We start from the raw sequence: 24,335 nt of genomic DNA on the forward strand, positions 1-24,335 counted from the left end.
ACACACACACACACAAACACACTGTATTAGGGTTGTGTTCAAAGAACTAAACGGCACAATCAGTTAGGGTGGGGTAGGGGGAAAAAAAGAGGAAATGTATGGTAATTTGAAACTTTGCTGCAGCGCCAACATAATCTGAATATTGCTCAGAAAACCAAAGACAAAAGACTTCAAGATGTCCTCTGTTCCTCCATTATCTATGGCATTGTTCATCTGGAATAATGTCTAATATAATTAGACCGCTATTCTGCATGATGACTCACTGACGCCAGCTCATTAATCCTAATGGAGGAAAAGTGTGTGTGTGCGTGTGGCATTAAAACAAAACTTCACTGCACAAGGACATTTTTCCTGCTCTTTATACAAACACTTTTTTTCTTTTTGATAACTGTAATTATCTCCCAAGAAGCACAGTGAATACACACACACACACACACATATAATTGCATGCAGACTGACCTGAGAACGGAAAAGACTCTGGCCATTTTCCCAATGGCACGGATCTTATTTCTGATCACCTCTTTACGGACAGCTGGAATTCCACCTTCTCCAAAACACAACAAAAAAAATCAGCATCAAACACAGTCACCCCATAGGACCTCTGACCCCCAAACCAGCTAAGGAGGGGGAACCAAAAATGTGGAGATGCTGAGAATCAGACATCCTGAACAATAACTGTTTATTTGGAAAATTATGACAACTGAACCGCATTTGAAACAGTTACTCTTTATCAACTTAATACAGCTAAAATAATAATAATAATAATAATAATCAATTAAATAATAACTAAAAAAACAATAACAAATATTTTACTAAATATTTGTTTTTTATTATTATTATTAGAATTTTACAATACAAGTAATATTTCTGTTGCAGTGTCTTCAGTTATCTGTCAAAAGTTTTAATCAGAACGCTGGAAAATGCTATATATATATATATATATATATATATATATATATATATATATATATATATATATATATATATATATAAGGACAATAACAATAAGTAAGTTGCTTTGGATAAAAGTTTCTGCTAAATGCATAAATGTAAAAATAATTATTATTTTATATTATCACAATTTTTATGTAATTTTCAATTGCTTAATATTTATTAATTATACAATTATATAATTTTTTATATAATATAAAAAACTTTTTACGGTAATACCACCATTATTAATTATTATTCAATTGCTTAATATTTATTATTTTAGCTTTTATTCGTCAGAAAACTGAATGAAGATATCAGTGCTTCACTGTGTAGTTGACAATTTAATATATTTCTCATTCTAAATATAGGGGAAATGCTGTCATCTTCACCATTTTTAAAACCTAAAAGTTGCATTATTACATTTTGTATAATAACTTGGTGTAAACTGTTTGGAATTACTCAAATGAGACAATAAGGTGAGCCTGAAGAGCTTCAGAAAGCTGATGATGACCAGACACTTACACACACACACTCTTCACATTCAAGCTGTTCTGCATTAAATTAATTATCAATCTCAATGGTATAATACATGAGTGTACAAGAACACCCTTACCTTCACACAAGTCGTCTCCCTCTGACATGAGTTCATCGTCAGAGCAGATGTTTAGGACATTCACCAACATCTCAGTCACTGTAAAAAGTGAAACTTCAATGTTAGATCTACAATATAAGCTGCTATTTTACATGAGATCTCTGAAGTTCTTTATTGAGTGGTCCAATGATCCTAGAATTCCAAGTTTAACCACAATATAAATGGCTTACAGCCATGTAAAGATTTGAAAGACTCAGCAAGTCTCAGATGATTTTGTGAAAGGTGCCCTTGAATACACTGGCACAAATAGAATGACGTTAATATGACGTATCAGGTTTGAATTTTTCTGTATTCTTCCCACTGAGAGGACACAGTCAGCCACCAAAGACCCGTCATCAGCAAGGTCATTCTTGCCTCTCCTCCACATGGCCTGTAAAATACTACCAGCCATCTAAGTCTCACAGTCCCTAAAAATCACAACCCTCGCGTTTGGACACTTACCTTTCTCACCCACAAAGGGCAGCGACCATGTAAACACATCCATGAAGTTGGGCAACCAGTACGGGTGAGGAGAGCAGTTGAACTGTCTAATGTTCATGACATTGTTTTCATATTTCAATACAGCCGCTGAGGAGGAAAAACAAGGGGAGAAATCATGCACATTCATGAAAACCAACAAAAAACAAAACAGAGAAGCAACCTGATAGGCTGCCACACAAGTTCACAAACAGTCATCCAATACTTTGCCATTCTAGATTTCTAGACACTTTAGAGTCAGTATATGGTAATAATTACAGCAGGTTTGCAGGGTATATTTTTTCTTTGCACAGCTGGCGATTGTTACATTATCCTTCAACGGTCCAAATTAGAGGCTCCAACAATAAATATATGACATCAGAAGTCTATTGTAAATTATTTAAGTAAAGAAAGAAAAACTTTTTCTTGTTTGCCGAGAATGTGGGATTGCTAAATTGATTGTGAATTCAGTTACGTCACTCGTAATGCTTTAGCAACGGGGCTGCGATTTAAGTTTCCAAAGTAATAATTACGTTAGGTTTTTTTTGTCAGGTAATGAGAACAGTTTGAGAACAGACCAACATAATTTAACATAAACTAACATACCTTTGTTGTTATAGACATCTAGGTAATTTGGTGCTGAGAAAATGGTAATCAATGAAGGGAAGCCTGTTGTCTGACTTTTTCTGTACATCCTGTACCTGAAACAGAAAAACACACAAAATCTGTAGATTAGCTCAGCATGCCAACAAGGCATCCGGCATAGATCCATAAACAAAGCTCTCTCTGTCATTGTTAGATAATGTACTCTTGACAAATTCAGTGAGTAATGATCCAATGATCCACGGTTGCACAGAAGGACTACATTGACATCACAAGATTAAACTAGCAAAAGCGCAATTTAGCTTTTTCAGTCTCACTATCATGAAACATCATAATCAATACTTACCCTGCGTCTTGTGCTTCATGTGCTCGGATTACTGACAACAGGTTGTTGTTTGTCAGAAAGTCACAAACTGCTGCATAACTGTCAAACAAGAGAAAGACAAACTTCTGAGGGTCTCATAATGAAAGACCGCAAGCAATTATTCAGCCCTGTAAACATTTCAGCCCCTCTTGCTCATACTGAACCAAGCACGAGCCAATGCACTGAATGGTTCTGAATACAGCTCTTTGGGGTTCTCTTAAAGTCCACTCGGTCTCGATACAGTAAACTCTCAAGATATTAGACCACCACCTGCACTGTGTTAACATTCAGTTGGCGTGGTACAAACAAATGCCAGCTGGACAAGCAAACAGTTAACAAGCACACTTCTATATACACCCAGAACGAAACCAGCTGGGTGACACAGATCAGGTTATTTCCAGGAGTCGCTGCAAATCAGACAGGATTTCCACAGCGGCTCACAGATGCCCGAATGACTCAGACGTTTATGAGCAAGAACAAAAAAATTAAAGGAAAAAGAGAAAGAAAAAGGTTTTACAACAACATTCAAATCAGCTTTTTTCCTCAATACGCAACAGAAGCACATTGCTCAATACACTAAGTATTTATAGTCCTAATTAATAAACGCGATAAATGTAACTGATTACTCATGCAAACATTACATATCTACATGCATATAGGCTACATATTATATATATTATATACAAGCTACATTCAACCCATGATTTTTGTATGCATAAATTACAACAATATGCATTAATAAAAAATATTTGAATTAATAAAACTTTTTTTAATGACTTATTTTTGCTACTTTTCAATAGACTTATGTATAGACATAAACAAGAACAGAATACACAAATGATGAATAAAACAGTTATTATTACAAGTATAATTATAATAGAATTATAAACAATTTGGATAATAATAACTTAAAATACTACACTGATTTGTTGTGTGAATAAAAATAAAAATGAAGGTAAACATACCTTTAATGTAATATTTCATAATATTATTATAATAATGTTGAATAAATGTCCTTTTCTCAAAAATCTGGGAGATCTACCCAGTGAATAAAGCTTTGCTTCAGTACCTGTAGAAATAGGAGCAGCCTCTGACTGAGTTATGGTTAAAGTGCTCTGCCGTTTTCTCACTGCCGTAGTCCTCTCCTGGGTCGGCCCAGATCAAATCACACATAGGCCCAAATGCCGGGGGCTCCTTAAACCTGTCTAACTGCAAAATACAGTGTACAGACAAAGAAGGAAAAAGGCATGAACACATCTTGTTTTATAATAAAAAAAAGCTGTAAGGAAAGGACAGGACATAAACAGATGCTTACTTTCCTAATGTCATCTAAGCAGTTGATTTCTGGTGAGAGGCCACCGTGTACGCAGAGGAACTGCTGGTTAAGAAGAGCTGCAAGAGGCAAGCAGTCGAAGGCCTCCATACATGCGTCATAAACCCTCTCTGAATACTTTATTTTACCTGTGAGGAAACAAAAGACAGACAAACACGACTATATTAGAGTTAAGAACACTGAAGTCAAGAAAACCCCAGACTAATTTCTCCTTTCCTCAGCATATCACTGAGGATCAGATATGATTCATTGAGCTGCACCGTTGCATTTATTTCATGAAATAAATAATAATGATACAAAGCTTAAACCTGAAGCAATCACGAACTCAAACCTTTCAACAACAAATTACAAAGTCATTTATATGGCAGTATATCCCGCATTTAGTATCATGTTTATCAAAGGTTGACCTTGACATTTGAACAAATAACTGATTAAAGAAACACAGGTAGAGATCATAGGCTATTTATGATAGGTGGGACATCTCATATCTCCACCACTTATTGCCATGGTCGATTTTGTCCCAACCACTTCATGAAATAACTTATGATATCGATAAGGATGTGTCTAAATATCTAATTAAAACTGTGAATATTTGAGTTGAATGTTCAGTTCACTGGTTTTTGATTCAGTTCAAAAGCAAAACGATTCAATTTGATTTCCATACGCAATTCAATTTAAACAAATGTTTTTTTTTTTTTTTTATCTCATGCTCATAAAGGCTATTTATTTAAAAATAAATTAAAACTTTAATACTCCTTTTTTTTTTTACAAAAGTTGTGCTGTTTGTGGAATTAAATTTTATTCTATAGAACTGTATAAAAGTTCAAATCATGTTTTGTAACATCATACATTTCTTTTTGATCAATTTAAATCATCCTTGGTAAAAATTGTCAATTTTGAAGAACAAAGTTACAGACTGCAGCTTTAACTATGGACTTAACTATAAAAACAAGCAACTCCATGTGCTGCTGAAATACAGACCTGATCTTCAAATCAGTATATACACTATTTATTTAGTAAAACAGTAAAAGTCATCATAATCAAGACCATGCTAAATTATTTGTTCATCATAATATTCCATGATGTCACAAACCAACAGGTCTGTATGCAGGCAGACAGTAATAACTATACCTAAAGCGACAAAACCTGCCACCAACCAGACACAAAAGCAGTAGGGACTATTCAATTAAATTCAAATGAGCCTAATTAGTGCAATGCGAATCCTTAATTCAGCTGCTGATTAAGCTTATTAATACTTTAGTATCTGGACTGAAGTAGTCTCATTAGTCTTGTCTTCTGGTTTCCACTAAATACAGCTGGGTTATTCACCAAACCGTATTACGCATTCGCTCCTCGAGCGAGGTCTCATGGAGAGCACTTGGGCTTCCACTGAACATTCAGCCATGAAACCACTTCCATCTTTGTTATGCAGAGCACAATAGCAATGCTATTGTACGAGCTTAATAGCAAACTGTGCTCATTTCAAGCACAATAGACTAGTACCACTGACCCATACAAAACCAAAATCAGGGATTTAATCAGACCGACCTTCAAAAGAACCTTCATTTAAATTTCATTTGGATTTTACCAAGAAGCAAAAGCATAATATACTATAGAATAATGTAATGTGCTATAGTACACAGTGCTATTACATTAGCAAAGACGATACACATGGCCGGGATAACCTTATGAAAAAAGTATTGAACATGTTTCTTGTAGTGTACTTTTAAAGATACATTTAAAAAAAACTATACTTGCAGATAACAATATTAATGAAACCAAATTTATAATGTTTTAACAATAAAATATAACATTTTAATCTTATATCTATATTGTGCCATTCAATACCACATTTAAAATGTAAAAATGAAAGTTAACCTATTTTAAATGTATCTAAACATGACAACATGTTTGTAACTGACATTAAAGTATATTTTAGTTTACCACAAATGTTCTCAGTACATTCAGTACACTTTTACAACATTAAAAAAAAAAAAGTAATTATGAAATTACATATGAACTTAAGTCTTAGGTGGGTCAAAACAAGCACTCTAAAGGCCATCTAACTGCATTTAATATAAATTTAAACTATATTACATTTTAATTTTACGGCTTGTGAAAACATCACATTCAGATCGCACTTCAGTACATTCTTTTCAAATTAATATTTACAAAATAAGCATGCTGAAACATGCTTTTTCAAAAGCGTAGTCATGGTATTAGCTGAAAACCTGAATAATAATAAATAAAAAAAACTTGTAAGCAATTTTTTTTTTCACACTCATGTTAATAAATACAGGGTTTACATTTCGTAGCTATACATAAGAAACTCTGTATTTTACTAACTACAAACCAATAAATGAAATCAAAGATACAACTAGAAACACTAGTTAAAGGGTTAGTTCACCCAAAAATTTAAATTGTCATTTCAAACCCGTGAGACCTTCGTTCATCTTCGGAACACAAATTAAGATATTTTTGATGGAATCTGAGAGCTCTCAGACCCTCCATAGACAGCAAGGGTCCTTACACGATCAAGGTCCAGAAACGTAAAAAGGAGATCGGTAAAATAATCCATGTGACATCAGGGGTTCAACCGTAATTTTACGAAGCTACGAGAATACTTTTTGTATGCAAAGAAAACAAAAATAACAACTTTATTCAACAGTTTGTCTCCGCTACGTCAGCGTAGCGCCATTTTTGGATGATATCCGCTGGATGGAAACTGCGTATGCTCTTCTGTGTCAGCCCCTCCGCGCGGATACGTCTTCTACGTATATTTACGCTTTGATTTGAACAAAAACAGTACATCCGGTATGCAGCTGACACAGAAGAGCATACGTAGTTTCCGTCCAGTAGGAGTGTACGATACTGCAAATTTAGGTATCAATCCGATACAGAGTAAATACAGGGCCAGTATCGCCGATACCGATACTTGTCATTTAAAAAAAAAAAAAAAAAAAAAAAAAAAAAAAAAAAAATTTAAATGAACAACAACAATTCAAAAAAAATTAACAATACTAATGTTGATATGAGTAATATTATATTCACCTTAAAGCTACGTGGATATTATTTGCCTTTCTAAAAGGACATTGCAGAGGAGCCCAGAACATGCACAGTTTCATGTTAAGTATTTTCCTCCCATAGAAAAGAGAGTTATAAAAATAATTAATGTGGCTTAATAAATTAAGAACGTAATATTTAAAAGACAAAACTTGGTATACATCTTATTAATGTTGCAAACTAGATACAAGTTAGCAGATGTGCCCAGAATACGAAAGCAACGCTCAAAGTTTTCACATTATGCATTTTCCATAGAAAACCATTATAAAGAAAAGTTTAACGTAAGTGGCTTATTGAATGAAGACAGTGATATGAAAAAGAACTATAAAGCCATAACTTTATTATTGAAGGGATTTTCGTATGTTATATACGTACTGTATTTTCTGTTTGTTTTATACATACTGTAATATTTGTTCGTTATTATTGCAATAAAAATCTGTGATATGAAAAGGCCAAATTCGGTATAGTTTATAAAAAATATGTAGGCCTACAATGCATGTACAGGTAAGCAGATGAACCAAGAACATGAATGCAACATGATGAATTTCATTTTCGCTCATTGCAATATAAAAACATTTAATATGGTGCAATGGAGGAAGACAGTGAAAAAGACCAAATAAATGAAGACTAAATTCGGTATACAGTTTGTTAATAAAATATAATGTATGGCAACCAGCTGAGCCCAGAATATATATCCAAACATGCTAAATTACATGTTCAGCATTTTACTCAACATTTAAAGTGACAATGCATTAAGAAATAATATTAAAAGGCCAAACTCAGTATACCCCTTACAGTGATACTGCATAAAAAGGACAATTTTGGTATACAGTTATATTCAACATGCACTATGTGAAGGATTTCCTTCCTCCCCTTTTCATTTCTTTTGTAGTTCGGTGTTCTACCGTTCGATCTGTAGTCAAAAGTATCCGCTCGCGCTTGGAGTCTCTGAGTCACGTGATGGCATGACAACCAAACCAGTGTAGCAGGGGAGGAGCAGCAATGTTCGGATCGATACTAGCCTGATAAGGTCGATACTCTAGGTTAATTGTTTCTCCTGTACACTTAATACATTGCTTAATACATTCAACAAAGTGTAGACATGTCTGTGGGTGTATATTCCGCTCTTTTCACATCTTGTATCGACCTTATCAGGCTAGTATCGATCCGATACTAATACCAACGTTGGTATCGATACTACCGATATTAGGATCGATACGCCCACCCCTACCATCCAGTGGATATTCTCCAAATTGGCGCTAGGGTGATGTGGAGGAGATGAATTTGAATAAAGTCATTTTTTTTCTTTTGCGCACAAAAAGTATTCTCGTAGCTTTGTAAAATTACTGTTGAACCCCTGATGTCACATGGATTATTTTATTGATCTCCTTGCTACATTTATGGACCTTGATGTTGTAAGGACCCTTGCTGTCTGTGGAGGGTCTGAGAGCTCTCAGATTCCATCAAAAATATCTTAATTTGTGAACGGAGGTCTTACGGGTTTGGAACAACATGAGGGTGAGTAATTAATGACAGAATTTTCATTTTTTGGGTGAACTATCCCTTTAATTCTAGCACACTAGCTGATATATTCCATATGACGAGTGTTTTAAAATTAAATTAAAAAAGTGGCTGCTGCTGCTATGACATAAAGGGCAGAAGGGTATGGACACTTCAGGTGTTAAGAGCTGAAAATAAGTCCTGGTTAGTCATGTGATCTCCTAGCAGTGGCTTTAGAAACCCTGTAATAACCTCCTGGCAGATGGGTTCCGGGCTCAGTAGATGCAAGCCCGGTTCGACCACATCAGACGAGAGAGAAGAAATCCCTGTGTAGAAATATTCTTTGGGATAACAAATATGTCTCTGTATTTGTAAGCAACAGGAGCATGAACAAACCCAAGCCAGAAAAGCAGCTAAACGGCTTCTTCCGTCTCTATCCTGGCTGGTCATGCTGCATTGAATTAAGGTTTTAAATAAATTATTGTAAAAGAATACTAACGAGAGACTTCACAATGAAAAGACATTACTCTCTCATAAATCAGAAGAGGTAATGCTGCGTATAACGGCTCATCAGGTTTGTCTCTTTGTGAGCCAGATGAGCCCATCCACTTCACTATGCAGCATACTAATAACTCACACCTGGACACTTTCTGGCTGCTCTATAAACCTTACTCAAATAGAGCTGTCTGTTAGCCTGTTTTCTCAGAGGGACAAAGTGCTGTTTGCAGAAAACAGAGCACGTAAAGCCTGTAAAACAAAGACAGCGCCTCTTTATGAACTCTCTCTCTCTCTCACAGCAGTGAGAATATTCTTTCAGTCTTAAAAAGGCTGCTATAGATCTTAGTGAGAGTAGAAACATTTCAGACAGTGAGGAACATGAGTCTTAAAGGTATAGTTCACTCAAAAATGAAAATTACCTCATTTACTCACCCTAAGCCACACTAGGTGAATGGATGGATATTTTTTAGATAGATTAGATTAGATTCAACTTTGTCACTGTGCAGAGTACAAGTACAGAGCCAATGAAATGCAGTTAGCATCTAACCAGAAGTGCAAATAACAAAGTATATAAATAAATATAAAAAATGTGTATATACATTAAGTTTTATGACATATAGTGCAAGTTATGAGGTGGAGGGGGAGAGACTAGCTCAGTGCAAATGACTGTACATACAACTTAGGTTGCAAGGAAGCATAAACAGAAGGTGCATTATAAAGTGAGGTATGTAAGTAGCATGTGTTTATATATGGCCAATGACCTTAACGGCATCCGGAGGTAGAAATGTGCAAGGGAATGTGCAAAATATCAGAAATCTTCTCATTCAAACTAGAGATGCACCGATTTCAGATTTTTTTTTTTGTGTCGATTTTTTCTAAAAACTATAATTGACAGCATATACAAACAAAAATCTATACATGTAAAAAAATATTTACAATTCTCCCAATCTGGACAAAGTTACAGATGTTCTCTCACTTAAACAACTTTAACTAAACATCTTATCAAGTAAATGCGAAACACTACAAAATAGAGTCCGCTCTATAAGGCAAATCAATTTTGAACCCTTAACTGCAGGCAAAATGTTATACTGTTTGCACGGTAAATGAAAGTGCTAGCTGGTGACAGTTGGCTGAAAATGCAGCTTTTCAGACATCAAAGAGAGAACATCAGTGAAAGCTGAGGAAAAAGAATGGTGGACGGTTTGAGCCAACACATCACTTAGCTCTTAGCACTCCTAGATGCTTTTTTTCCCACAGCACTCACATTCCTGTTTGAAGGTGAAGTATTCTGTGAGGTGCCGACACTCATGGTTGCCTCGGAGGAGGAAGAGGGTGTTGGGGTGGTTGATCTTCAATGTCCACAGGAACAGCACACACTAAAAAGAGAGAGAAAGAGAGACTTGCAATCCTGAAGATACTTGACTATTAATGTCAATCGGCACTGCTATGAGAGGAATAGGAAGACCGGTTTCAGTTTTTTTACATCAATAAACAGGGGAAAACATCCCATTTTAATAATTTTTTTAATGCCTTGAATAAAAAGTGAGGTCTCTTTATTCAAATAACTATGCAAAGGAAAATTTTTAATTATTACTGCATTTGAAGATTTTATTTTTAATTTTATGCCTTATAAGTTTCAAAGCCTATATACACAGAAAGCCTATATACACATACTCAGGCCATCAAAGATGTAGATGTGTTTGTTTCTTCATCGTAACAGATTTGGACAAATTTGATAGAGCTGTTTCTTACAAACATGCAGCTTTCCACTTCACAAAATGTTAACTGATAGACTAGAGTGGATTATTTGTGGATAACTGTGATGTTTTTAATCAGCTGTTTGAACTCTGACTGCACCTATTCACTGCAGAGGATCCATTGGTGAGCAAGTGATGTAATGCTTAATTTATCCAAATCTGGTCCTATTGGATGGCCTGATGGTGAGTAAATATTGAGCAAATTTCCATTTTTGGGTGAACTAATCCTAAAAATAATAATTAAGTGAATGGTATACAATAATTTCACAATATTAACTTTACAAACAAACTAAATAAAAGAATAAAAAAATCCCAATAATTTCCCCAGGAGAAACCATTTAAAAAATGTTGATAAGGGTAATTTCTGAGGTCAAGAATTTTTTTTCTAGTATCATTTAAAGCAGGACACTAATGAAACATTTTACAGTAAGGAAAGATTTACAAAAAAAATAAAAAATCGTTATGTTGCATTTAAAAGGCAATTTGCCTAGGTTTTCAATGCCCAATGGCAAGATTATGGCACAAAGTGCCCTTTCACTGTTTGGTGCTCAACAGATGGCCAACTGGGTGCATGAAGGACTGCAAAAGTGGGAGTGAGTGGTCACATGGTAATTAATTCTAATGACGCATTATTCTAAACAACAGGTTTGTTTGGTTCATTTATACATCTAAAATTCACACTAAAGTACAGAGCGTGTTTGGCAGCAAACAACACAAAGCTTTGGCAATACACTGATCGTTTGAGTGATCTTCTGTACAGTACAGAGTACATGCACACTCTTTTCAGCCTCATTAAAATCCATTTTTCTTAATCCCGCCATCTAATTTGCATGCAAAATCCCAGACACCACTCAATGTGCGGAGAACAGGACACCAAGGTAACCAAGGACGACAGGTGTGCATTTAAATGACATGTGAAATAATAGATACGGAGGAGGGTGCGAGCGGGGGGTGGGATGCAACAGCGCCGAGAGCTGCGACCTGAGCCTACGCAAGAGGAATAATGAGCTGAAAATTGCAGGCAATAGTGGCCATGAGAAGAGGACCTGAGCATAGGCTATTACTGCTGAATGGCAGATAACACAGAGAAAAGACAAAGAGAGGAATCTTTTTTTTTTCTTTTTCTTTAAAATTTACATGGCCCTTCAGGTTACCGCCTGGTTTCATCCATTGGTCACCTGGTCATCCATTAACCAATGAGTGAGGTTGATTCATTTATCTATTATCGTTTTATTATTATTATTATTATCTTTTTTTTTTTTTAGCTTTGTTTTATGCTATGGTGTTTTAAAGGAGAGGTATTCAGAGAATTCTGAGACTTATTCAAGAGTTTTAGCATCTTGACAGCGTGCTGTTAGACTTTCAGCACAGTAAACTTCATCTGAGAAGATGTTATAGCCAACACAATATTTAAGAAATACTTGGTTGAATGTAGTAAACTAAGAATTTTTTTCAGATTTCAGACTGACTGAATAGAACATTTTTCAAGTTTAATTAGGGGTGCTCTGATTGATCAGGTACCGATCATTATCGACCGATAATCGCTTTGGGATGTTTGATTGGCGGTCTCTAAAAATGCCAATCTGAAAAAAACGATCTCTAGCTGATGACGCGCCTGCTGTGAGAGGTTTAGCAGGACATGCAGCGGCACCGTCTCAGTCTCTGTCCGGCGCCTGTGAAATAATTATAATGCTGAAGGTGAGGTACAATTCATATTTATTAATTAAATAACATATAAAGTAATTTGAAACATTCTGCGAGACATCATTTCATAAACAGCCTGTGTGAATCACCACACGAGCTTTCCGTCTCAAAATGCGCAAATGGCTTCAAATCACATCGCGTCTGCATTATAATCGAGCTGCACGCTGCATAGTTGACACAGGAATTGTCACTTGCACAATAGAGACAGTGTCGCATCGTTACTAAAGTTTATAATTTGCTTTTCTTGTTAATTCTTGCCAGTGATTAACCATTCAGCGATTTTTTTCCGCACCGAGTCTATCTTTGCTGTACTGCACACACTGAATTAAAGTGACAGCGCACTGTTTGCAGTAAATATGAACATGGATTGACACGAAAATGTAGTAATTACACTATAATGCATATAATTAAAGTCTACTGTGTTTCAGAGTCATCACATGTGGCATTTTGGCTAGGTTTAAAGGAAAAGAGCACTTTTAGATAAGGCAATAATAGATGGCACTCGTGGAAGTATGGAAAACAAAGTTCTTTATAAACCGCCGGATTGCTTGTAAAAGATTTAAATGCAAAAGAAAATTCAGTAGAGCCAGTCTCATCTCTTTCTGCCAGTCAGAAGTTAATTTAGAATGTTTGTGATAACATAAGAAAAGTAGTTTAAATGTTTTGCCACTTGCTTGAGCAACTTAATATATAAATCTAGAAGTAGCCTAAATGCAAAAGTAAAAAGCACTGAATACCGTGCTTCTTATAGGCTATTTATTGCATTTATACACATCAAAAAGATTGTATTACTGTAAAAGAAAAAAAGAATCATAATGAAAAATCATTTTCAGTAACAATGTTTGGATTAAAATCAAAATAATGGATAAATGTTGTGTTTGTGGTAAACAGATGGCTCAGTAGTGGACTCCTGTGTAAAATCAGGCTTGTGCTGCGTGTAAGCTTTTCTGCAACAATTGCACAATTGTAAAAACAAAAAAGCACTGGATGATCAGACATTTAGGCCAGATAAATTTATATTTTTGAAAAATGTCTAAAAATGCCCCCCCTCCACCCCTCCAATTCAAAAATCCTCTCTCACAAGAGTCACCTAAGAGGGGAATGCCCCCCATTTTCAAAATTGAAATTCAGGCACTGAATAAATGTCTAAAAATACTGATTGGAGTATCACTATAAATAATTCTACATGATAAAAAGATCGGTATCGGTGATCGGATCGGCAAATACTGCTTTCTGTGATCGGCCATCGGAGCACCCCTAATTTTAATATATTTAAAAATTACAATAATATTTCTAGTGTATTTTTATCTAATAAATTCAGCCTCGATGAGCATAAGAGACTTCTTAAAAACATTTCAAAAATTGTACAGTCCCCAAATTTTGAATAGTAGTGTAAATACATACATATAATACATACACATAATAGGGCTGGACAATTAATAAAAAAAATCTAACCAATGTAATTTTCCCACGGCGGTTATTTTGGTATTCTAATCCTGTTAATACATTCCCTAGGGTTGCCTGGTCCGTGAAACAAAACAAGCACGATTGCTATTCAAAACTAGACCAAAACTAGCCCAGTCGCGCTTTTGCACTGGAGTTTTCACCTCCGTCAGATGTCCCCTTTATCAAAATCGCGTTAAGGGTGATTGCTTTAGTTAAAAAAAATGGACTAAAAAACAACCCACAGCCCAAACTGGCAACCCTGACTTTCCCTTTAAAAACATGCTACCACGTGTGTAGTCACGTGACTCTGTCCAGTCAGCGGCATGGAAGCAACACTGAACACAGAGTCATCTGAGCAACAAAGTAGCATAAAAATATGCTTTTTACATTTTTTTTATGTGAAAATATCCTTTTTATATTCAAACTGAAAGGTGATTTTTTTAATAAGATGTTTTCATTCCAAGAAATTTGTGCTTTGATTTCAATTGATCGAAAACTTCAATAAATAACCATAAATAGTTTGTTTCCTTCGATTATTTTAAAATCACAAAGATAATAAATGCACTTTCATTAGATAAAATATCCCACCTTAGTTGAGCAAAATGACCTTTTCAGTGAACGAAGAGGCAAAATAAATAAATTAAAATCTTTCATTAATTGCAGTGTTTCCGCTACATTCATTCTGCCGTGGCGGCCGGCCACACCAAAAATCATCCCCGCCACGGCTGCAGCTTTTCAGTGACGTCACTCGATTCATTTACAGTCTGGTAATTTATAGTGGAGGAGACCTTAGTCACACACTAATTATTAAAAGGTGAGTATAATATAGCGCAAACTTAAGTGTAATCATAGTAGTGGTGTACGTTATGTGTAACGATTCGATTCAACCTCCAACATTACACAGTAGTTGTGAAACTGATCGCAGTTGATCCGTGGTGCGTACGGACCAGACCTCAAGGTTCGGTTCGCATGTGATTAACAGACTAATTGCAAAAATGAACCATCATAGAGTGAACGTTTATCATTTGTATGCGTTTTATCTCGCCAATTTACACATTCGAGTGATTTTAAGCCATTCCAGCGCAAGACGAGGCGAATAGAACTTATTTCACTGTCCGTGCGCCGATTTCTGTGGCCACAGCTGCCGGACACAGATTTTTAAGCGTGCGCGAACACCGAGTTCATTCTTCATTCGCATTTCCTTGAGTTTGAACAGACGCATACATACAGAATTATGTGAAAATGGACGTCTCAACAATCATTCTCGATAACGCAGTCACTCATCTTCAGTGAACGAAAACAAGTTAGAAAGAAATAGCATGTGTATCATTATATTGGATATGTGCATTCGGTCTTAAAGGGACAGCTGCCTATAAACACATGCTGTTATATATGACAGAAGAAAAGGGGCATGGTCCACGGCAAAATCATTGTGACACCCCCGCCCCCGGTGGAAATACAGCCTGCCGCCACAGCTGGAAAAAATCCTAGCGGAAACACTGAATTGTAATCGAGGTAAAATGTTCAATTAATTGAGATTTTGATTCTAGGTCATGTTGTCTAGATCTAATACATAAATAAGAAATGTTATATTATTTTGTTGAGCAGAGCTCAACTTTATTCAAATGAGTCAGGACTGAATAAAGTTCAGCTCTGTTCATGTCACTGGAAATTACCAACTCACTGAAAATGAACAAGTGTATGCAAGTCACTTCGTGAAAGACACTCAAGAATGTCCAACTAATGAACTCCTCACATCATCAAAGTGTGAGCGGTCAGTGTCATCAGTCATTCAGTGGAGACCGCGACAAGCAGAGCGGTCCATGCATTAATGCTCTATGACTCATCTCTTATGAAAGGGTACAGTGTCTGACAGGTTATCAAATAGCTCCACTCAGACAACCCCTCCAGTGACACATCCAAACGAGACAGACCGAGGTCATTTAACCGTACAGCTTAACAAGGTCTCTGATACTTCTGTTCTTCATTCTAAAGCATCTCCAGAGCTCCTGCGCAGTAACGTTTTCTCTTTTAAGAGTGACATTTAGTGAACTCACACAGCCTACGCTTACCAAAACCAATCAATCACACAAAAAGTAGAGGCTTGAGTGAACTACATATAGGTAATTATTATCTTTTATTCACTTAAGTTAAAAAAGTTTGCTGTCACCATTTAATTCTGTGATCCTGCACGCCGAATAGCATCCGACTGACAAATATTGATTAGCCAATGTCTTGAACAAGTTCCTAATATTAAAGTTTTGTACATGAAACATACAATACAAACACATGGATTTTTTTTCTAGGTGTCTAAAGTATATAAAAAGAACACACTTGTCTTACAAACTCCATGACTTGACTTATCCTTAAAAAAAAAAAAAAAAAAAAGATAAAAAATAAAAATTATTATTATTATTATTTTCCAAATTCTGTTTTAATTGTTCTGGATTCTTTTTTTTTTCCTTCTTCAGTTTAAATTTTTCTATACTCTGCTTTAATGATAAAATGAAATTTTATTAATAAAGAAGCATGTCTAATTATCCAAAATAATGAAACGTACACAATTTAACAGCAATTTATCAAACATTTAACAAAAATTAAATTTATAAGGCCCTGTGAAATGTTTTATTTATTTTTTTCTCAAATTCAGTTTTATTTTTACCAGATTCTGTGTTTTCCATTACTTTTCTAGATTCCATTTTAATGGTTTCATTCAATTTTAATAAATCAAAAGCATCTCCAATCAATTGATTTCATAAAACAATTAATGTATAATTTTATTTATTTCAGAAATACTTTTTAAATAATATTTTCAGTATTAAAATTTTTATGCTAAATAAATTCTGGTAAATATTCCTTAAAATGTATGTTTTGATAATGTAATGATAGTACTACTACTAATAATACAATTAAGTAATATATTTGTGTCACAGTTTCTATGACATTCCGTGTTACACAGTAAATTCCGTTTTTATGACTGGATTCCACGATTCCATTCCATAAATAAATTAGCCAAAATTTTGGGGGAAAATAACACACACACACACACAAAGGATGGAAGATGAATAGAAATCTGTGAATAACAGGCGTTACAGTGTCCAGTGAACCAGATTTCTGCAGGTGCAGATTCTGTGTGGGCCTCTTGTTCTAGGATTACTTCAGTTGAAGAACATGCACTCACCTCAATACTGAAGTAACCTCTGTCTACATAATCGCCCAGGAAGAGATAGCGCGTGTTGTCGGGGGAACCACCAACTTCAAAGAGCTTCATGAGGTCGAAAAACTGTCCATGAACATCACCACATACTGGGGGTGAAAGAGAAACAAAATAAAAGCTTAACATTGCACATCACATTCAGTGAATGGTACTTAACGTCAGCCTCATGTTGAAATCAATGGCAACTGTAAGCAAAGCGATAAAAGGTTTTCTGTATCACATCACATTATAAAACAAATGCCATAGGGGAGTGCTGGATTGTACAGAGACCAAACACTACATATAAATCCATCCTACCTGCATCAGCCAGCAACGGCCACATGTACAAGACTGCTCTGTCACTTAGCAACAACGGCACTATATCTGAAGATACAGAGGCTGGATCCATTTATAAAACAAAATGTATCTAGAGCCAGAGGGGTTTGTGACATCTATTAATTCATGCTTAAAGGCAGCGATATCTATAGAGGACAGATGAGCTCTAATTCATCTGCATCATAAAATACCGTGCCATGACACACGCAAAAATTAAACCTTGAAGCACAACATCTTCATCGAGTAATTGAGTAAGCTTAACAAGCTCTGTTTGTTACTGATAAGGACCATCTGAATTTAAGATTACTCAAATGCTAAACAGGTTCTCCTGTATAATCTGTAAATTTCTATTATATTATTTTTCCATCACTTTTTTCATCTATCTGTGAAATGAAAGAAGCAAAACCCATAACTAATTGACAATTATGCATTTTCTCACAAACTAGACTAGGGATGGATCAAAATGTTGACAAGTCATCCAACATCTAACTAACCAATTACTGAGGTAAACCAGTTTATAATATAGGATTTTTTATTTTAGTGGTATTATTTTATTTGTTTTATTATGTTTATTTAATGTTGGTTTTGTTATTTATGTTTTTTATTTATGTATGTTATTTATGTATTTTTTTAACGCAGTTTCGTTCTGCTTGACACTTGTTGAAAGGCTAGAATGACAATAAAGTATTTGAACTTGAATTATTTTGTGCGCTTGTATAATCAGCCTCTCAATATTTTTTACATTTGTCATGAATTTAAAATTATTACTACTAAATTTATGGGAGATACTGAAAATTATTTGCATGTTATAGTTAATAAATTGACTGATATATTACAATTTATATAAATATACAGGTGCATCTCAAAAAATTTGAATATCGTGAAAAACATTTTTTTGTAACATTTCAAAAAGTGAAACTTTCATATATATTTTACATTCATAGCATGTAAAGTAAGACATTTCAAAAGTTTTTTGTTTTAATTAGAGCTTACAGCTCATGAAAGTCAAAATCCAGTATCTCAATATACTAGAATATTTATATTTGAGTTTCATTATTAAACAACCATCTCTACAGTATAAATTCAGGGTCTCTCTTGTTCTTTGAAACCACAATAACGGGGAAGACTGCTGACTTGGCAATGGTCCAGAAGACAATCATTGACACCCTCCACAAAGAGGGTAAGTCACAGAAGGTCATTACTGAAAGGGGTGGCTGTTCACAGAGTGCTGTATCAAAGCATATTAAATGCAAAGTTGACTGGAAGGAAGAAATTGGGTAGGAAAAGGTGCACAAGCAACAGGGATGACCGCAAGCTTGAGAATACTGTCAAGCAAAGCTGATTCAAACACTTGGGAGAGTTTCACAAGGAGTGGACTGAAGCTGAAGTCAGTGCATCAAGAGTCACCATCCTCAGACGTCTTCAGGAAAAGGGCTACCAAGCCACTTCTGAAACACAAACAACGTCAGAAGAATCTTACCTGGGCTAAGGAGAAAAATAACTGGACTGTTGCTCAGTGGTCCAAAGTCCTCTTTTCAGATAAATTTAAATTTTGCATTTCATTTGGAAATCAATGTCTGGAGTCTGGAGGAAGACTGGAGAGGCACAGAACCCAAGCTGCTTGAAGTCCAGTTTGAAGTTTCCAGAGTTAGTGATGATTTGGGGTGCCGTGACGTCTGCTGGTGTTGGTCCATTGTGTTTTATCAAGTCCAGAGTCAATGCAGCCGTCTACCAGGAGATTTTGGAGCACTTTATGCTTCCATCTGCTGAAAAGCTTTATGGAGATGCTGATTTGCTTTTCCAGCAGGACTTTAGCACCTGCCCACAGTGACAAAAACCCTTCCAAGTGGTTTGCTAACCATGATATTACTATGCTTGATTGGCCAGCCAACATGCCTGACCTGAACCCAATATGGAATCTATGGTATATTTTCAAAAGAAAGATGAGAAACAGTCGATCCAACAATACAGACGAGCTGACGGCTCAATAGTGCCTCAGCAGAGCCCCAGGCTGATCGCTTCCATGCCATTCCTCACTGATGCTGGAGTTCGTGCTAAAGGAGCCCTGATAAAGTATTGAGTGCATAAATTAACATACTTTAAAGAACTTGAACTTTTCTGCTTTGCAAATCCTTTTTTTGTTTGATCTTAGGAAATATTCTAATATTTTGAGATACTGGATTTTGACTTTCATGAGCTGTAAGCTCTAATCCAAATTAAAACAAAAAAAAACTTTTGAAATGTCTTACTTTACATGAATCTTTACTTTACAAAGTCATGAATCTAAAATGTATATGAAAGTTTAACTTTTTGAAATAAGTTACAAAAAATGCAGTTATTCACAATATTAAAATTTTTTGAGATGCACCTGTAAACCTAAAAAAATTAAAATAAAAATCAACCGTTTTAGTGAATTTAGGCCTTAGAAATGTACAAAATTACAGGTACATCTCAAAAAATTAGAATATCGTGAAAAAGGTCAATATTTTTTGTCACTCATTTCAGAAAGTGAAACCCATATATTATATATATTCATTACACAGAGTGAAATATTTCAACCCTTTATTTCTTGAAATGTTGATGATTATGGCTTACAGATAATGAAAACCCAAAATTCAGTGACTCAGAAAATTAGAATATTACATAAGATCAATAAAAAAGGATATTTTAAACAGAAATGTCAGGCTTCTGGAAAGTATGTTCATTTCTATGCACTCAATACTTGGTTGGGCCTCCTTTTGCATGAATTACTGCATCAGTGCGGCGTGGCATGGAGGCAATCAGCCTGTGGCACTGCTCAGGTGTAATGCAAGCCCAGGTTGCTTTGATAGCGGCCTTCAGGTCATCTGCATTGTTGGGTCTGGTGTCGTCTCATCTTCCTCTCGACAATACCCCATAGGTCAGGCGAGTTTGCTGGCCAATCAAGCACAGTAACACCATGGTCATTGAACCAGCTTTTGGTACCTTTCGCAGTGTGAGCAGGTGCCAAGTCCTGCTGGAAAATGAAATCAGCATCTCCATAAAGCTTGTCAGCAGAAGGAAGCATGAAGTGCTCTAAAATTTCCTGGTAGATGGCTGCGTTGACTGTGGACTTCAGAAAACACAGTGGACCAACACCAGCAGATGACATGGCAGCCCAAATCATCACTGACTGTGGAAACTTCACACTGGACTTCAAGCAACATGGATTCTGTGCCTCTCCAGACTCTGGGACCTTGATTTCCAAATGAAATGCAAAATTTACTTTCATCTGAAAAGAGGAATTTGGACCACTGAGCAACAGTCCAGTTCTTTTTCTCCACAGCCCAGGTAAGACACTTCTGACGTTTTCTCTGGTTTAGAAGTGGCTTGGTAGCCCTTTTCCTGAAGACGTCTGAGGATGGTGACTTGATGCACTGACTACAGCTTCAGTCCACTCCTTGTGAAGCTCTCACAAGTGTTTGAATCAGCTTTGCTTGACAGTATTCTCAAGCTTGCAGTCATCCCTGTTGCTTGGGCACCTTTTCCTACCCAAATTCTTCCTTCCAGTTAACTTTGCAATTAATATGCTTTGATACAGCACTCTGTAAACACCCACACCTTTCAGTAATGACCCTCTGTGACTTACCCTCTTTGTGGAGGGCGTCAATGTTCGTCTTCTGGATCAATGCCAAGTCAGTAGTCTTCCCCATTATTGTGGTTTCAAAGAACAAGAGATACCCGGAATTTATACTGTAGGGACAGTCATTTATTGAAACTCAAATGTAAATATTATAATATTTTGAGATACTGTTTTTTTGACTTTCATGAGCTCTAATCATCAAAATTAAAACAAAAAAACTTTTGAAATGTTTTACTTTATATATAATGAATCTAAAATATATGAAAGCTTCACTTTTTGAAATAAGTTACAAGAAAAATGAACTTTTTCACGATATTCTGATTTTTTTGAGATGAAAAAAAATTATTAATCTTGAGATTATATTTAACAGTGTTCTTAAATTATTCATTTTTAAAGATGAACTTGATGACAACAAACGTAACATGCATTAAAAAATATGGGAAATGTGCAAGCGCAATAGCCACTATTGGTTGTCTGATACAAAACCATAGAAAACCAAAAAAATAAAAATAAATATCACGCATCCCTAATTTATTTAATAAAATTAAATGTAGACAGGAAAGTAGCATCGTTCAATCACGGTCAGTTGCATTTAAAACCAGACAAAAAGTCTTCCTTTAGAGCAAATAGTTGACTTGTCATTCAGGCAACCCTCCATTTAGTGGATTAGTTTCTGCACATCCCTCCCAGTGTTCACTGAAGCATCACTGATCACATTCCATGGCAGAATCTGTGACTGTTTCCTGTGTTGCGAGCCACTGATCTGCAGACAGTATCTGTCATTACGAACCAATGGCACTGACACGGATCTCCATATGAGTCAGTTTGCCGCGGCTGATTCTCCACCGTGACAGTTTGTAAAACAAATCAGGTAATCTCTGCAAAAACCTCAACAGCAACGCCAATTTTGTGTGCCTGATGAAAACTGCTTTCACAGATGGAATATGGGCCTACTTGAATAGTTACTTATCAACCAAACAAATCGTTTTATGATTTATTATTTTATTGTTGGCTAAAGGTACACACGCTGATGCCAATGAAGTGTAATAATGAATATTTGAAACGTTGCATGAAGTTTCCATAAGGAAAAACGCCTTTTTTGGGGGGAACATTTTTTCTTAGGAGCTAGGTTCAACCTGAGCAGAACAAAATCACAAGTTCATTGTAATCTAGACAGATGGTCATTTCCCTCAAGCCCTACTAAAGATATGCTCTTGCTTTCTTACCAGTGATTGGTGCCTCCACCTCTAGCATGCACTTCTCCTGCCTTAGGATGTTGGCACCATCGTTTATGATGCGCAGTGCAGCATCCTCCGCCACACGTCCCTCTTTGATCAAATGGTTCTTTAGTAGCTCGGTATTTGGCTTTCCATCCACAAATAAGTCCTTCGTTGTCAGCTGCTGGTGAGGAGGCAGTGGCACTGCTGTAGGTGCAACAAGAGCAAAATATCAGCTGACAATTCGCACAACTCCACAAGGCAGCATGGAAACAAGCTTCAGTCAGTGTAAAAGAGAAGATACTGAGGCCCCGTTTACACTAGTGCGTTTTCATTTTAAAATGCATAACTTTTGCTATGGCTACGCCTATCGTTTACACTACTCCGGCGTTTTTGAGGTCGAAACCGTGTGCTGATTCTGAACGCATCTCTCACATAGACTGACAAATGAGTATACTTTAAAGCAGAGGTCTCAAACTCAATTCCTGGAGGGCCACAGCTCTGCAGAGTTTGGCTCCAACCAGCTTCAACTCACACCTGCTTGAAAGTTTCTAGTGATCATGAAGAACTTGATTAGTTGGATCAGGTGTGTTTGATTAGGGTTGGAGCTAAACTGTGCAGAGCTGTGGCCCTCCAGGAATTGAGTTTGAGACCAATGCTTTAAAGGCGTGCGCACTCAACAGTTTAAGAAATGGGGCATTGTGCTCATGTATCCTACCTCTCTTATTCGTCACAAATGCAAATATTCCATAATATTTCCATATTTGCAATGTAACGTATCTGAATGCTAAACTAGGGATGCATCGATCCGATACTCAGGATCGGTATCGGCTCCGATATGGTCATTTTCTGCGGATCGGGTATCGGTCAGACAAGACCGATCCAAATCCGATATTGTGCTTATACTATTCTGTGTTATTGTTGAGCCCCACGAAAGGCACAAAAACATTATAAAGCACCAAAACGTTTTTGTGCACTATATTTCAAGTGTTCTGAAGCTGTTTCATAGTTTAATCTGAGGCACAGATGAATATTTAAGTCTTTAAATTCAAGTTCAGCTAAACTCTTCTCTCCGCCGCGGCTGTCATCCTCCATTCAACAATCAAACTGCGTGTCGCGTTCGGTTACTACAGTCAAACTCTCTTCAAGAGCGCACAGTTACTGAGGTTTAAAACTGTTAAAAGAAAAGGCTTAATAAACTTAGGCACAGATGTAATACACTACGCATCAATATCTCTTCACTTTGCTCTTTGAACGTTTCTATGCGGACTCAGAGGGCTGCGCGCTGTGACTCCGTGTCGCTTCAAGCGCATCATTCTGCGCACGGGATGTGCATAAGCACTTTCTGCTGCTCTATATTGGAGCCTTACTTATTATAATACTTTTGCGCAATGAAAGATTATTAACAGTCTTTCTTGTTCTGTCCTATCTAGCATATGTTGCAGCCTTCATTGCTGTGCTATAGATTTAAAAGAAATGTCTTTTTATTTTATAGCAGCCTATATATTTATATATAAATGTACAGGTCCTTCTCAAAAAATTAGCATATTGTGATAAAGTTCATTATTTTCTGTAATGTACTGATAAACATTCGAATTTCATATATTTTAGATTCATTACAACACAACTGAAGTAGTTCAAGCCTTTTATTGTTTTAATATTGATGATTTTGGCAT

At 36.0% G+C, this 24,335-nt stretch overlaps 1 protein-coding gene across 4 annotated transcripts in view; it reads right to left on the reverse strand.

Moving 5' to 3' along the window:
• The window catches only part of LOC306870124 (serine/threonine-protein phosphatase 2B catalytic subunit gamma isoform-like), a 40,158-nt gene that overhangs the window by 6,400 nt on the left and 9,423 nt on the right, over positions 1-24,335 (reverse strand). For 2 of the 4 annotated variants that reach the window (XM_079417202.1, XM_079417200.1), the window contains exons 2-11: positions 22,669-22,866; positions 17,491-17,615; positions 10,667-10,778; positions 4,324-4,469; positions 4,078-4,217; positions 2,991-3,068; positions 2,648-2,742; positions 2,027-2,152; positions 1,547-1,624; positions 460-544 (exon numbers count right to left, since the gene is read on the reverse strand). In XM_079417202.1, coding sequence (XP_079273328.1) covers positions 460-544; positions 1,547-1,624; positions 2,027-2,152; positions 2,648-2,742; positions 2,991-3,068; positions 4,078-4,217; positions 4,324-4,469; positions 10,667-10,778; positions 17,491-17,615; positions 22,669-22,866 — 1,183 coding nt within the window. Of the gene's footprint in view, positions 1-459; positions 548-1,546; positions 1,625-2,026; positions 2,153-2,647; positions 2,743-2,990; positions 3,069-4,077; positions 4,218-4,323; positions 4,470-10,666; positions 10,779-17,490; positions 17,616-22,668; positions 22,867-24,335 lie in introns of all 4 variants that reach the window. The other 2 variants (XM_079417201.1, XM_079417199.1) reach the window with 1 other exon arrangement.

Source organism: Barbus barbus, assembly GCF_936440315.1.
Source record: "Barbus barbus genome assembly, chromosome: 5".
NCBI lineage: Eukaryota > Metazoa > Chordata > Actinopteri > Cypriniformes > Cyprinidae > Barbus > Barbus barbus.